This window comes from Salvelinus fontinalis, chromosome 36 (genome assembly GCF_029448725.1).
Source record: "Salvelinus fontinalis isolate EN_2023a chromosome 36, ASM2944872v1, whole genome shotgun sequence".
NCBI classification, from domain to species: domain Eukaryota; kingdom Metazoa; phylum Chordata; class Actinopteri; order Salmoniformes; family Salmonidae; genus Salvelinus; species Salvelinus fontinalis.
In genome coordinates, this window is record NC_074700.1 from 23180811 (window position 1) to 23194901 (window position 14091).

The 14091-nt window shown below is 43.8% G+C and overlaps 1 protein-coding gene across 1 annotated transcript in view; it reads right to left on the reverse strand.

Moving 5' to 3' along the window:
- The window catches only part of LOC129835645 (IgGFc-binding protein-like), a 119196-nt gene extending 109114 nt beyond the window's left edge, over positions 1-10082 (reverse strand). The window contains exons 1-12 of the mRNA XM_055901366.1: positions 9450-10082; positions 8746-8771; positions 4014-4160; positions 3172-3437; positions 2531-2615; positions 2224-2379; positions 1924-2091; positions 1675-1772; positions 1423-1501; positions 1144-1269; positions 642-832; positions 134-263 (exon numbers count right to left, since the gene is read on the reverse strand). Of these exons, the coding sequence (XP_055757341.1) occupies positions 134-263; positions 642-832; positions 1144-1269; positions 1423-1501; positions 1675-1772; positions 1924-2091; positions 2224-2379; positions 2531-2615; positions 3172-3437; positions 4014-4160; positions 8746-8771; positions 9450-9553 (1576 nt within the window). The 5' untranslated portion in view covers positions 9554-10082. The remainder of the gene's footprint in view (positions 1-133; positions 264-641; positions 833-1143; positions 1270-1422; positions 1502-1674; positions 1773-1923; positions 2092-2223; positions 2380-2530; positions 2616-3171; positions 3438-4013; positions 4161-8745; positions 8772-9449) is intronic.
- Positions 10083-14091: the final 4009 nt, after the last annotated feature.

The window sequence follows — 14091 nt, forward strand, 5'->3', positions numbered from 1 at the left end:
CTGAGCTATTACAAGTTATGATAACTGAGCTAATACAAGTTTGATAACTGAGCTAATACAAGTTTGATAACTGAGCTAATACAAGTTCTGATAACTTTGCTAATACAATGTATTATAACTCAGCTAACAGTACCTTTAGGATAACAGGCTCCGTTGCGACACTCCTCCGTGGGAGAGCAGGAGTTGTCCACACAGTCCAGGATGTAGTTTCCAGCACAACGACACAGCTTGGAGCAGCCGTCACCAAAGATGATCTCTCCTGGCTAAAAGGACAGAGACAGGGAGAGAGGAGTTATTAACATGTTGTTTGCCAATTCAAAAAAAAATGTGCAGTTTATTTGTGCATTCTGTGAACGTATGCGTGTGTTCCTTGAGTTGTTGGTCATTTTTAAAGTATATTTGTGATGTGCTGAGAGGAGTACTATCAATTTCCACAGGAGTGGACATTCTGGACAGTAAAAGTACCGTATCGTATGATATCGTATCATATTGTGTATCACATCGTATATCGTGTATCATATATCGTATGGTATGCCGTATGGTATATCATACACAATATTGTATATGACATTATATTGTGTCATTTTCTGTCACAAAGTACATTCTTAACCACAGACTAACAATCCCAGATGGTCTCGTACCTCATAGTAGTCACCTCCCTCCAGACAGCCACATGTTTCTATGGGGACACAGCGTCTGCCTTTGAACACAAAGCCTGGCTTACAGAAACACGCACTGATACAGGAGCCAGTGCAGTTGGTGGAGGGTTCCTTACAGCTGGGGATGCAGGCTGGGCCACACTCTATGTACTCAGCATTGGGAGGGCACGTCACTATTGGGGGAGAGAGGGAGAGGAGGATGGGGGGAGGCAAAGAAGAGAGGGTAAGGGGGTGGGGTGGAAGGGAGACAAGGGGTTAATATCAGGAATTATTGGGTTACCAATTCATTGATTTGTGCAAATACAGAAAGCGGTTTCTGATTCAGCATTGGGAGGGCACGTCACTATTCGGGGAGAGAGGGAAAGGAGGGGGGATACAGGGGTGTGTGGGGTGGAGGGATTCAAAGGTTAACAACAGAGCTCATTTGTGATGGTTTCTGAATCTGACCATGATAATGATACAGGATATTGGCTGTTAATCTCACCTGGTGGTTTTGTGGTTGGTGGTTTTGGTGTAGAAGGCTTGGGGGTTGAGGGTTTGGGAGTAGTTGTTGATGGTGCTGATGTTGTTGGTCCCGGTGTTGGAGGTTTTGGTGTAGTTGGTGAAGGAGCTGAAAAAACCAATGAAAACATTTGAGACACAAATTAATACTTTCAGAAGACCAAATAAACCCCAGAGGCTAACAGTTTTCAAAGATCAGAAGACATGATTGTCTATATTTACACAAGGTATTGATCATTTCAGATCATAGACTATTCATTACCTGTGCAGGCTGTGATGCACACAGCGTCTATAGCGATGTCTGTCTCAGGGGTCTCACCGTAGAAGCCAACGATCACAAACTGAAACACAAACACCCTCCATCAAATCAACATTCAAACAAAAGGAAAACAGCTATGGTTTACCAGATAAATACACATTTGTGCTTCGATAAAGAAGGGTTGAATATGAGAGCACAAGGCAATTGTTTTTGTTTATATCAAACTCGTAACACATCACCTTTCAGCCTGTTTACCTGCATGTTATCTGAGCCAAGGTAGCGTATCTCTGCAGGCTTCCAACCCTGGCCCTGGTTCCCTGTCAAGGAGAAGATTGGGGAACCAAGGCTTCCTCCTGAAGGGGGTGAGGGAGAGAGAGATATAGAGAGAGTAGAGGCAGAGAATGGGTAATCAAAGGTAAGTGGAGCTGCAAGATATTGGTTATCTTACCACCGGTCACATCTATCTTATAGGTAAGTGGAGCTGCAAGACATCAGTTGTCTTACCGCTGGTCACTGCGTGGACATTGAGCTTCATGGTGGTGGCAGTGCCGTACATGTAGTAATGGAAGGTGAGGTCCAGACAGCCAGAGGAGGAGGTCGTGGATGGGCTCCACAGCTCTACTTTCTCTCCAGCGACACGAGACAACGAGTCCATCAGCAGATATTGGCCGACTACGGAGAGAAGAGACCACATGAAAACAAGACAATATGAGAAAGTACGAGTGACCTTTAATATGAGCTGTTGGGTGTCTCCCAGTAAATAAAAGATGATTTAGACAGCACAGTGTTCAAATGAAGACCTACAGCCTGGTTTGGAGAAGTCATCGTCAGGACCAGATCCGTCTGTGTCAGTTTGACCAAGCCACTGCTCCCAACCAAACAAGTCAGGATTTGATGGTTTACGTGCCTCCCAGCTGCACAGATCATCAGTGGTGTCGAAGTCACAACCAGTCAGACAGGCTGTGGAAATACATGGGATTGATCAGTACAGGTGTATGATATAGTCAAACTGGAAAGGGAAAGAGAGAAAGGGGGATGCGAGAGGAAGAGAGGACGAGAGAGAGAGAGGGGGGTGGGGGGGGGATGAGAATGAGAGTAAAGAGCTACATACCTGGACAAGCTCCCTCACTAATGACAATGTTATCCAGGGCCGAGTCACAAGAAGCAGACAATCCACGCTGCGCCTCAAACACAATCTGGAGACAGAGATAAACACATATAATATGGAGAACGTGTAGTCACCCAAGTCACTGTCATTGACCAATAATTGTCCAATTATATGCCAGGTAGAGAGACAAAACCAGCTAAGCAAAGGCCATAACGTTTGAAAAAAACTTGAGAGGCCCATCCCTGGTGTCAATGTCTCCTTGTCTGGCTGTTTTTCTCTCTCTCACATTCCCTGAGCTGTGATTTTCTTTACAACTACCAGTGTCTCGTTAAAGACTTTGCTGGGGAGGACAAGAGAGATGAAAAGTGCTGTAAAGAAATGCTAGATGACTGTAAAACGGACACAGACACAAGAGAGATGAAAAGCCCTGCTAAGAAATGGCCAGAGGACTGTAAAACGGACACAGACACAAGAGAGATGAAAAGTGCTGTAAAGAAATGCCAGACGACTGTAAAACGGACACAGGCACTTGTGACCCGACTGATCACTCTTCTACTGAAACCAGACACATACAGTACTCAAACATGTGAGTGTCTATCCTGAATCTAATTCAAACACACACACACACACACACACACACTCACAATTAGGGTCTGTCCTGCTGGTTTGGCCACAGTGACAGCAGCTCCAAGCCAAGAGGGGCTCTGGATCCCAGTCTTCTCCCAGACTTTGACCTCCGAGGTTGGCCTCTTGGCCAGCACCTGCAGGTGGTTCTGGTTGTCTGAGCCGTACATGTAGTAGTGGAACTGGACACAAATCTGGGTGGAGGTGGAAGAGAGGGCCGGGCTGAGAAGACGAGCTTTCTGCCCGTTGGCCACATTGTCACACTCATGGTAGATGTAGAAACCATCTGGAGAAATAAAGAAAGAAAAGGAGAGAGAGAGAGAGAGAGAGAGAGAGAGAGAGAGAGGGAGAGAGGGAGAGAGAGAGAGAGAGAGAGAGAGAGAGAGAGAGAGAGAGAGAGAGAGAGAGAGAGAGAGAGAGAGAGAGAGAGAGAGAGAGAGAGAAAGAGAGAGAGAGAGAGAGAGAGAGAGAGAGAGAGAGAGAGAGAGAGAGAGAGAGAGAGTGAGTGAGTGAGTGACTGAGTGAGTGACTGAGTGAGTGAAAGAGAGAGATTGATGATGTAGATGGGTGTAGAGATAACAAAGAACCATTGAAGCAATCTTTTCTGTGACGTAGGAGTCATATTCTAAATGTTGGATATGACTGTGATTTTCGAGGTGCAAGATACTGCTATTAAAACTCCAGATCCCTCATGGTAGGAGTTGTCTAAAGCAGAAAGAAGAATGGCCCCCAAAAGCCACCACAACCTATTTACCTACATGGGTGAAGAAAACATTCACTAACATCTCTCATCTAGGTGATCTATATATATATATATATATACACACACAGGTGGATGTCCCTAAGAGGACAGGCTACTCACTGCCGTCAGGGTAATCCCCGGGGGGGCCTGTTCCTGGTGTAGGGGTGGGGCCTCGGTGTCTTGTCCAATCACTGTTGTCGTTGCCATCCTGCTGGAGCTGACAATAGGGTGCACTTTCCTGGTTAAAGTCACAGGAGGTCAGAATGGCTGCAGGAAAGAGATGTGTGGAGAGAGAGGGATGAAGAGAGGGATGGAGAGAGTGGGATGAGAGAGAGCGATGGAGAGAGAGATGGAGAGAGGGATGGAGAGAGAGATGGAGAGAGAGGGTTGGAGAGAGGGATGGAGATAGAGATGAAGAGGGAGAGATGAAGAGAGAGGGATGGAGAGAGATGGAGAGAGAGGGATGGAGAGAGATGGAGAGATAGGGATGGAGAGAGAGGGATGGAGACAGATGGAGAGAGAGGGATGGGGAGAGGGATGGAGACAGATGGAGAGAGAGGGATGGGGAGAGGGATGGAGATAGAGATGAAGAGGGAGAGATGAAGAGAGAGGGATGGAGAGAGATGGAGAGAGAGGGATAGAGAGAGATGGAGAGATAGGGATGGAGAGAGAGGGATGGAGAGAGGGATGGAGACAGATGGAGAGAGAGGGATGGGGAGAGGGATGGAGAAAGATGGAGAGAGAGGGATGGAGAGAGATGGATGGAGAGAGAGATGAGAGAGGGATGGAGAGAGGGATGAGAGAGAGATGGAGAGAGAGGGATGGAGAGAGGGATGAGAGAGAGGGATGGAGAGAGGGATGGAGAGAGAGGGATGAGAGAGATGGAGAGAGAGGGATGGAGAGAGAGGGATGGAGAGAGGGATAAGAGAGAGGGATGGAGAGAGGGATGAGAGAGTGGGATGGAGAGAGGGATGGAGAGAGAGGGATGGAGAGAGGGATGAGAGAGGGATGGAGAGACAGATGAAGAGAGGGATGCGACAGAGGGGTGGAGAGAGAGGGGTGGAGAGAAAGGGATGGAGAGAGAGATGGAGAGAGAGATGGAGAGAGGGATGGAGAGAGGGATATGGAGAGAGAGATGAAGAGAGAGGGATGGAGAGAGGGATGGAGAGAGAGGGATATGGAGAGAGGGATGGAGAGTGGGATGGAGAGAGAGATGAGAGAGAGGGATGGAGAGAGGGATATGGAGAGAGGGATGGAGAGAGAGATTGTGAGTGAGGCCCTGAATGTTCTACTCTCAAAAGAACTCAGATCTCTGACGCCGTTGAACATTAAATAACAACAAATGCTTGAATGCACTGAATGTATAGAATGTATGTCACTTCAAATCAAATCAAACTTTATTTGTCACATGCGCCGAATACAATAAGTGTAGACTTTACCGTGAAATCCTTACTTACAAGCCCTTAACCACAGTGCAGTTCAAGAAGAAGAAAAAATTGACCAAGTAGGCTAAAATAAAAAGTAATAATAAAAAGTAACACAATAAGGACAACAATAACGAAGCTATATACAGGGGACACGGGTAACAAACAAACAGCGAGTAGCAGCAGTGTACAAAGGGGGGGGGGGTCAATGTAAATTGTCCGGTAGCGATTTTATGAATTGTTCAGCAGTCTTATGGCTTGAGGGTAGAAGCTGTTGAGGAGCCTTTTGGTCCTAGACTTGGCGCCCCGGTACCGCTTGTGTGCGGTAGCAGAGGAAACAGTCTATAACTTGGATTACTGGAGTCTCTGACAATTTTATGGGCTTTCCTCTGACACCGCCTATTATATAGGTTCTGGATGGCAGGAAGCTTGCCCCCAGTGATGTACTGGGCCGTTCGAACTACCCTCTGTAGTGCCTTACGATCAGATGTAGAGCAGTTGCCATACCAGGTGGTGATGCAAACAGTCAGGATGCCCTCGATGGTGCAGTTGTAGAACCTTTTGAGGACCTGGGGACCCATCCCAAATCTTTTCTGTCTCCTGAAGGGGAAAAGGTTTTGTCGTGCCCTTTTCACGACTGTCTTGGTGTGTTTGGACCATGATAGTTAGTTGGTGATGTGGACACCAAGGAACTTGAAACTTTCGACCCGCTCCACTACAGCCCTGTCGATGTTAATGGGGCCTGTTGGCCCTCCTTTTCCTGTAGTCCACGATCAGCTCCTTTGTCTTGATCACATTGAGGGAGAGGTTGTTGTCCTGGCACCACACTGCCAGTAATCTGACCTCCTCCCTATAGGCCATCTCATCGTTGTCGGTGATCAGGCCTACCACTGTTGTGTTGTCAGCAAACTTACTGATGGTGTTGGAGTCGTGTTTGGCCACCCAGTCATGGGTGAACATGGAGTACAGGAGGGGACTAAGTACACACCCCCGAGGGGCCCCTGTGTTAAGGATCAGCGTGGCAGACGTGTTGTTGCCTACTCTTACCACCTGGGGGCGGCCTGTCAGGAAGTCCAGGATCCAGTTGCAGAGGGAGGTGTTTACTCCCAGAGTCCTTAGCTTAGGGATGAGCTTTGTGGGCACTATGGTGTTGAACGATGAGCTGTCAATGAACAGCATTCTCACATAGGTGTTCCTCTTGTCCAGGTGGGAAAGGGCAGTGTGGAGTGCGATTAAGATTGTGTCATCTGTGGATCTGTTGGGGAGGTATGCAAATTGGAGTGGGTCTAGGGTGTCAGGGAGGATGCTGTTGATGTGAGACATGACCAGCCTTTCAAAGCACTACATGGCTACCGACATGAGTGCTACGGGGCGGTAATCATTTAGGCAGGTTACCTTCGCTTCCTTGGACACAGGGACTATGGAGGTCTGCTTGAAACATGTAGATATTACAGATTCGGCCAGGAAGAGGTTGAAAATGTCAGTGAAGATACTTGACAGTTGGTCCGCGCGTGCTTTGAGTACATGTCCTGGTAATCCATCTGGCCCAGCGGCTTTGTGAATATTGACCTGTTTAAAGGTTTTGTTCACATCGGCTACCGAGAGCGTTATCACACAGTCATCCAGAACAGCTGGTGCTCTCGTGCATGCTTCAGTGTTATTTGCCTCGAAGGGCATTTAGCTCGTCTGGTAGGCTCGCGTCACTGGGCAGCTCGCGTCTGGGTTTCCCTTTGCAGTCCTTAATAGTTTTCAAGCCCTGCCACATCCGACGAGTGTCAGAGCCGGTGTAGTAGGATTCAATCTTAATCCTGTATTGACGCTTTGCTTGTTTGATGGTTGATGTAATGAGGCAAATATCACAGAGCAATTGGCTGATCAAATCATCATAGGTAAATGGCATTATATCAAATGTGTTGTCATGTGTTGTCCTCCTCACAGCTACTATACAGCCAAGGTGACATTGCGCAAACACGTTGGCAAAAGACAGCTGACTACCATATCAACAGTAATGCATTTGGAATCTGTTGATTACCTCTTGCCATATCAACAGTAATGCATTTGGAATCTGCTGATTACCTCTTGCCATATCAACAGTAATGCATTTGGAATCTGTTGATTACATCTTGCCATATCAACAGTAATGCATTTGTAATCTGTTGATTACCTCTTGCCATATCAACAGTAATACATTTGTAATCTGTTGATTACCTCTTGCCATATACCACCCTGCATACCACTGCTGGCTTGCTTCTGAAGCTAAGCAGGGTTGGTCCTGGTCAGTCCCTGGATGGGAGACCAGATGCTGCTGGAAGTGGTGTTGGAGGGCCAGTAGGAGGCACTCTTTCCTCTGGTCTAAAAAAAATATCCCAATGCTCCAGGGCAGTGATTGGGGACACTGCCCTGTGTAGGGTGCTGTCTTTCGGATGGGACGTAAACGGGTGTCCTGACTCTCTGAGGTCATTAAAGATCCCAAGGCACTTATCGTAAGAGTAGGGGTGTTAACCCCGGTGTCCTGGCTAAATTCCCAATCTGGCCCTCAAACCATCATGGTCACCTAATAATCCCCAGTTTACAATTGGCTCATTCATCCCCCTCCTCTCCCCTGTAACTATTCCCCAGGTCGTTGCTGCAAATGAGAACGTGTTCTCAGTCAACTTACCTGGAAAATAACGGTCAAATAAATAAATAAAAATATCAACAGTAATGCATTTGTAATCTGTTGATTATAGACCCTAAACCAATTTATTTATTTATTGATTTAACCTTTATTTAAATAGGCAAGTCAGTTAAAAACAAATTCTTATTTACAATGACGGCCTACCCCAGCCAAACCCGGACGACGCTAGGCCAATTGTGCGCTGCCCTATGGGACTCCCAATCACGACCAGGATGTGATTCAGCCTGGATTCGAACCAGGGACTGTACTGTCGCCTCTTGCACTGAGATGCAGTGCCTTAGACCGCTGCCCAACTTTATGGCCCCCTCCTGCCTCCTACCATAACTGTGAGAAAGTGTCTGTGTGTGTGTTTTTGTGTGTCTGTGTGTGTCTGTGTGCGCGTGGGCACGTCTGACAGTGTATAAGCAGGTAGTGTAGCGATAAGCGTCTTTGTGTTGTACAGTATAGGGGAGGAGATGGAGGAAGACCATCATGTTCCCAAGGACATTGTGATGACTGGATCATGTGACTGAACTCACCTGCCTGTTGTATCTATCAGACGCTGTACAGTAGACCCACAGAGTGTGGTTGCATGATTTGTATTCAATTAGCCTAACACTAAAACACCTGATTCAACTAATCACCTAATCATCAGTTGAATCACTTGTGGTAGAGCTGGGCTGCCCATCATATTTGAATCAAGTGTTCTGCTAATATTAACAACAAGGCAAAAGATGAAAAACCAAATTGTGTTTTGATATGGCAAACTTACCAGCATCTCTGGCTGATCTTGCATAGCTGTGTAAAAGAAAGTAAGAATGGATGAGAACAGACGTATAGAAAAAAAAGAGGTATATTAAATGTGATTTCCTGTTTGTATAAAATATACTGTGTGGGATCTATCCATATGCTATGTGAAGAATGGGAATTCCTATAGAATACAAAATATCAGCAGAGATTTAACAAGTAAATTAAATGAAATTGCTTTGACTGATGTCACGTCTCTGCTAATATGGGAAAAACATATTTGGCTAGCTAGCTAAACAACAATCGTTCATGAAGTTGTTTTACAATCATTCAGAACAATTACTTGAGAGGATACCATTTCAGAGCCACATCTGTTTAAACCAGCTCCATCAGAAGAAGATTACCATTACACACATCATCCTCGATAGCTCCAAATGTGGGTCCATTAACACTGTCTTTACAATAGTGTGTGTCAAGTACGGCAAATGCTACAAAACCAATTATTCTGTAAAACTTGATTGGTAAAATACTCTAAACACCTTACAATATCTGATACCTGTAATTCATACTTTACAATACAATATTATTATACAATTATAATCAAACATTTCAAATTGACCAAACCCATTTGATTACTCAACCAATCAAGTCCAATGAATTCAATAAGACGATCACAGATCTTGAATAAAATTGCAGCTCACTATTAATATCTCAGTCTCTGTAACTCACCCTTCTTCTGTGGTGGTCACGGCACTGTACCCACATATCCACAGCAGGACACAAACACTTTTTAATTTGCCCATGGCTAACTTAAGAGTTAGCGGGCTAAGCATTCGGTAAGCAGGGAATGAGGACAATGAGAGGGATCAGGGTACTTTTATAGGTGGGATGAAAGTGTAGAACAAGATAGGAGGAGGGAGGGAAAGAAGGGTGAAGGGAGTGGGGTGTATTATAAGTGCTATTACCCTATCACTAGCCTACGTCTCAAGATGTGTATGATATTGCGTTGCCATTGCAAAACCACCAACTCATTGAGTGAATGAGTAACAGTGAGTGATATGGCATGGGTGTGTTCAGTTTGTGAGTTTTTGTCTGACGCCAGTGTACAGTTAGAATGGGTGGAGATGCTTCGTAAAGTACTGCATCTGTTTTAAAATGCGTTGCATAACAGTTTTAAGGCCTAAGTTTAATTGGGACAAAACCAGACCAGTATTGGTAGTGGTAGAAAAAATACTCTACTGTCATACTTAAGTAAAAGTAAAGATACCTTAATAGAAAATGACTCTATGACTCTGAGTAAAAGTGAAAATCACCCAGTAAATACTACTTGAGTAAATGTCTAAAAGTATCTAATTTTAAATATACTTAAGTACAGCGGTGGGAAAAGTACTCAACATCATACTTGAGTAAAAGTAAATGCTATACATCAAATTCCAGACAGCACAATTCTTTCTTGTTTTTTTTTTAATATACAGACAGACAGGGCAACACTCCCACACTCAGACATAATTTACAAATGCAGTATTTGTGTTTAGTGAGTCCGCCAGATCAGAGGCGGTAAGGAGGACAATGTGTTATATTGATAGGTGTGTTGGACTATATTCATGTCCTGCATGAGCATTCAAAATGTAACGAGTACTTTTAGGTGTCAGGGAGTAAAAAATACATCTCTTCTTTAGGAATGTACAGCAAAAAAACAACTTAAATAGTACTTCAAAGTGTTTTTACTAAAGTACTTTACACCACTGAGTATTGGACACAATGATTATTGGCTGGTCTAGACCCAGATTTGACCTCTCTGTGCTTTATAATTAGGCTGGGATTGACAGTCACACTCTGCTTTAACTTTCTCTACAAGTCATTATGGTGTCGACCTCTTTTCAAATGCGTCTCAAACCAGACAGACAATCTCAATGGCTGTGACAGCCACCCTAAGAACCCAAATCGGATTTTGTTTCTATATATCAGATTCTGTTTTCTGACTGTCCACCCTCAGTTTTACAGATGTGTGATTTTTATTATTAGTGAATAACATAGCCATAACAGCACAAATCTGTTGTCAAGTCAACAACATCCTGCCAGTCAGTCAGCTGTCAGCTGCTGTGCTTTCTTTCAGACATGTGATTGGAACATTCATATTGCCTACTGGGTGGTTTCCAAATCAAATAAACAAAACAAACAAATAAACAAACATCTAATCAATGTAACAAGATTCCAGGAGTACTGCCAGAGAGGTCCAGCCCTGTTCACACTGTCTGACAAGTTCCCGACCGCTAGTTTTGTAAATGGAGCACCAATGATAAGGGTTTTATAGGAGGTTGTAAAGAGGTGCTGTCCATGCTGCTATCAATCTCACGCTCCCTCTCTCTCTCCATCTTTCTCTCTTTATACATCCCTCTTTCTCTCGCTCTCTCTGGGACCCCATCATGCGATCAGTCACCTATTAGTCTCTCTCTCTCTCTATTTCCTTCTCTCTCTCTATGCTATCAGTCACCTTTCACTCGGCATGCCTTTCCATCCTATCTGCAGAACTACTGCATATTCCCTCACTGTGTACTATTTGGAACTATTTAACTATTAGGTTCAAAGTATTCACTCAGACCTAGACCTCAACTGGCGTTGTGTATAAAGGGTGTGACTATTGAACAAGTTGAAGAAGCTGAACTAATAGGAGTTACATTGGATGGTCAGTTATCATGTTCAAGTCGAATGGACAAAACAGTTGTGAAGATGGGGAGAGGTATGTCTCTTATAAAAATATGTTGTGACACAAAGATCAACTGTACTAGTTACATGTACATGTTAGTCATTTAGCGGACGCTCTTATCCAAAACCAGCAATTAGGGTTGCACCTAGTCGGCTCGGGATGGTGTTCAGGCTTTTTTCTTGTCCCACATTGATTACAGTAATATGGTCAGTTGCAGCAAAGAAAGACCTGGCAAAGCTGCAGCTGGCTCATAACAAAGCAGCTCGCCTTGCCCTTAATTACACACACATAACTAACATCAACAACATGATAGTCTTTCCTGGTTGAGGAGAAATGTACTACTTCTCTTCTCGTCTTTTTAATAAACATTTGTGTGTTGAAAATGACTAACCACTTGTATAATCTATTTGCATACACTTCAAACAGACATACATACTTCACCAGACACGCCACTATACCTCACGGTACCCAAGTCAAAAACAGATTTAACGCGTCGCTCAGGTATGTATTGAGCCATGTCATGGTGGAATGCTCTGCCACCAGAGGTTACTCAGGTATGTATTGAGCCATGTCATGGTGGAATGCTCTGCCACCAGAGGTTACTCAGGTTTAGCTTGAAAAAACAGATAAAAAACCATCTTGCATCACAGCGCCTCTCCTCTTTCTAAAGCTCTTTTTTTAACTGTACTGTATATAACAATATGAATACAGTATATGAATAGTGTGTAAATAGTATTTTTGTTGTCTCTTTGTGTCTTTCCTATATATAACTCCTATTTTATTTTAAATTGAATGCAATATCTTATGTTGTCTATTACTGTTCTGTACTTTGTCATGTATTTGTATGTTTTATGTGGACCCCAGGAAGAGTAGCTGCTGCATGTGCAGCAGCTAATGGAGAACCTAATAAACTAAACAACTCTGTCTCTCTGTAAACTGTTCTGTATCGGTCTTTCTTTCCCTCTCTTTTCATCTGTCTGACCACCACTATTCCCCTCTATTGATTTCCTTCTCCCATCTGATCCTCTTTCGGGAAAGGGGAGTAAGATTGTCTGGAGCGTGTACAATTTGACAAATGATTAATCAGTTACGGCCATATTAGGGTGTAAAAAAAGGTACTGAAAGAACTTTGATTAAAGACTTTGGTCCCCCTGCAGGATTTCCTGTTCTATTCAGTGCTCTCTTCTTATGTTTGACTTTCGTTGGATACGGTAACTTAGGTTCATGTTGGGAGATAGACAAACACAATATCCAAGTTACACTTCCACACCACTCACCTTGTCCAGCTGCTGAACCTGGTTGATAAACACATCAGGTTCTGCCAGTTAAGGTGATCGTCAGTCAGAGTGCCAGCTTGGAGAGGCTGCTGGTTGGTTTTTAACTCTTTAGTTTGGGCATGCCTTTGGTATTTTTCCTTTTTTGTACATATTTATGTTTCCTCACCATCTGAACACATAATAGTCCGCTTGGATTGGCCAACCAAGAGGTCAAGAGAGACCAAGGTAAGGTTGCTGTCTCCATGGGAACATGTACATTCTACACCCTGGCGCTTACGCTGATTTCTCACACATAAATGCACATCAGAAATTCAGGTTACAGACCATGTAACTAGGCCTAGAACGATCAAAATGTCCCTTTGCATTTGAACAGATATTTGAATAAATACTGTACAAACATCTTAACACTATACATTATACAACGCAAACAAATTCATCTTATAATAATTGAACAACATTGTTATAGCTGTCATCCTAACTGAAATTCTGACAAAGAGCTCATAGTTTGTCTTTTGTAACTTTTTTTGTGACTGAAATCAAAACCTTGAAATAACCTTTGACCTTCACTCTCCCATCAGTACAGTGATTGGACTCACACACACAGTGAGTCATACAGTATAGAGTTATACTGTTAATCTATAATCCAATGAGCATCCACACCCATTCCATCAGTTAGAGTACACACACACACACACACACACACACACACACACACACACACACACACACACACACACACACACACACACACACACACACACACACACACACACACACACACACACACACACACACACGTATAGAGAACTCTGTAAAGCTAGCATGTGTTTTAACACAATGTCACACAAAAGAGAAATTATGTAATCAAAACATTTGCAATTTTTTAAAAAGTTTTTAAAATGGTATTTTCTTAATTATTGGTGTAATTTACAACAATTAAGTACAGTGATCCTATATAGATACAGATACTAGATATATAGAGATATACAGATACTAGATACAGATATAGATACTGAAATATTTATTTATGTTGGGTAGGTATTCAAATTGCTCAGTTGCATAGGCTCTCATGATATTGTAGCAAGTTCGTGGTGCAATGGTCCAATGCAGATGTTTTTATAACAATATCACTGTCACGAATCCCGCCGAGGATGGTGCCTCTTCCTGTTCGGGACGGCGCTCGGCGGTCGTCGTCACCGGCCTACTAGCTGCCATCGATTCTTTTATTTTTGTTTCTGTTAGTTTGGGCTGATTGGGTGCACCTGTTTTGAGTTTAGTTTGGTGGGTAGGCTATTTAAGGGCAGGTAGCCCGCTGGCTGTTGTGCGGGCTTGTATTCTGTTATTTGGTGTTGGATTGTGATGTGGATTTTATTATTTTCTCTGGACA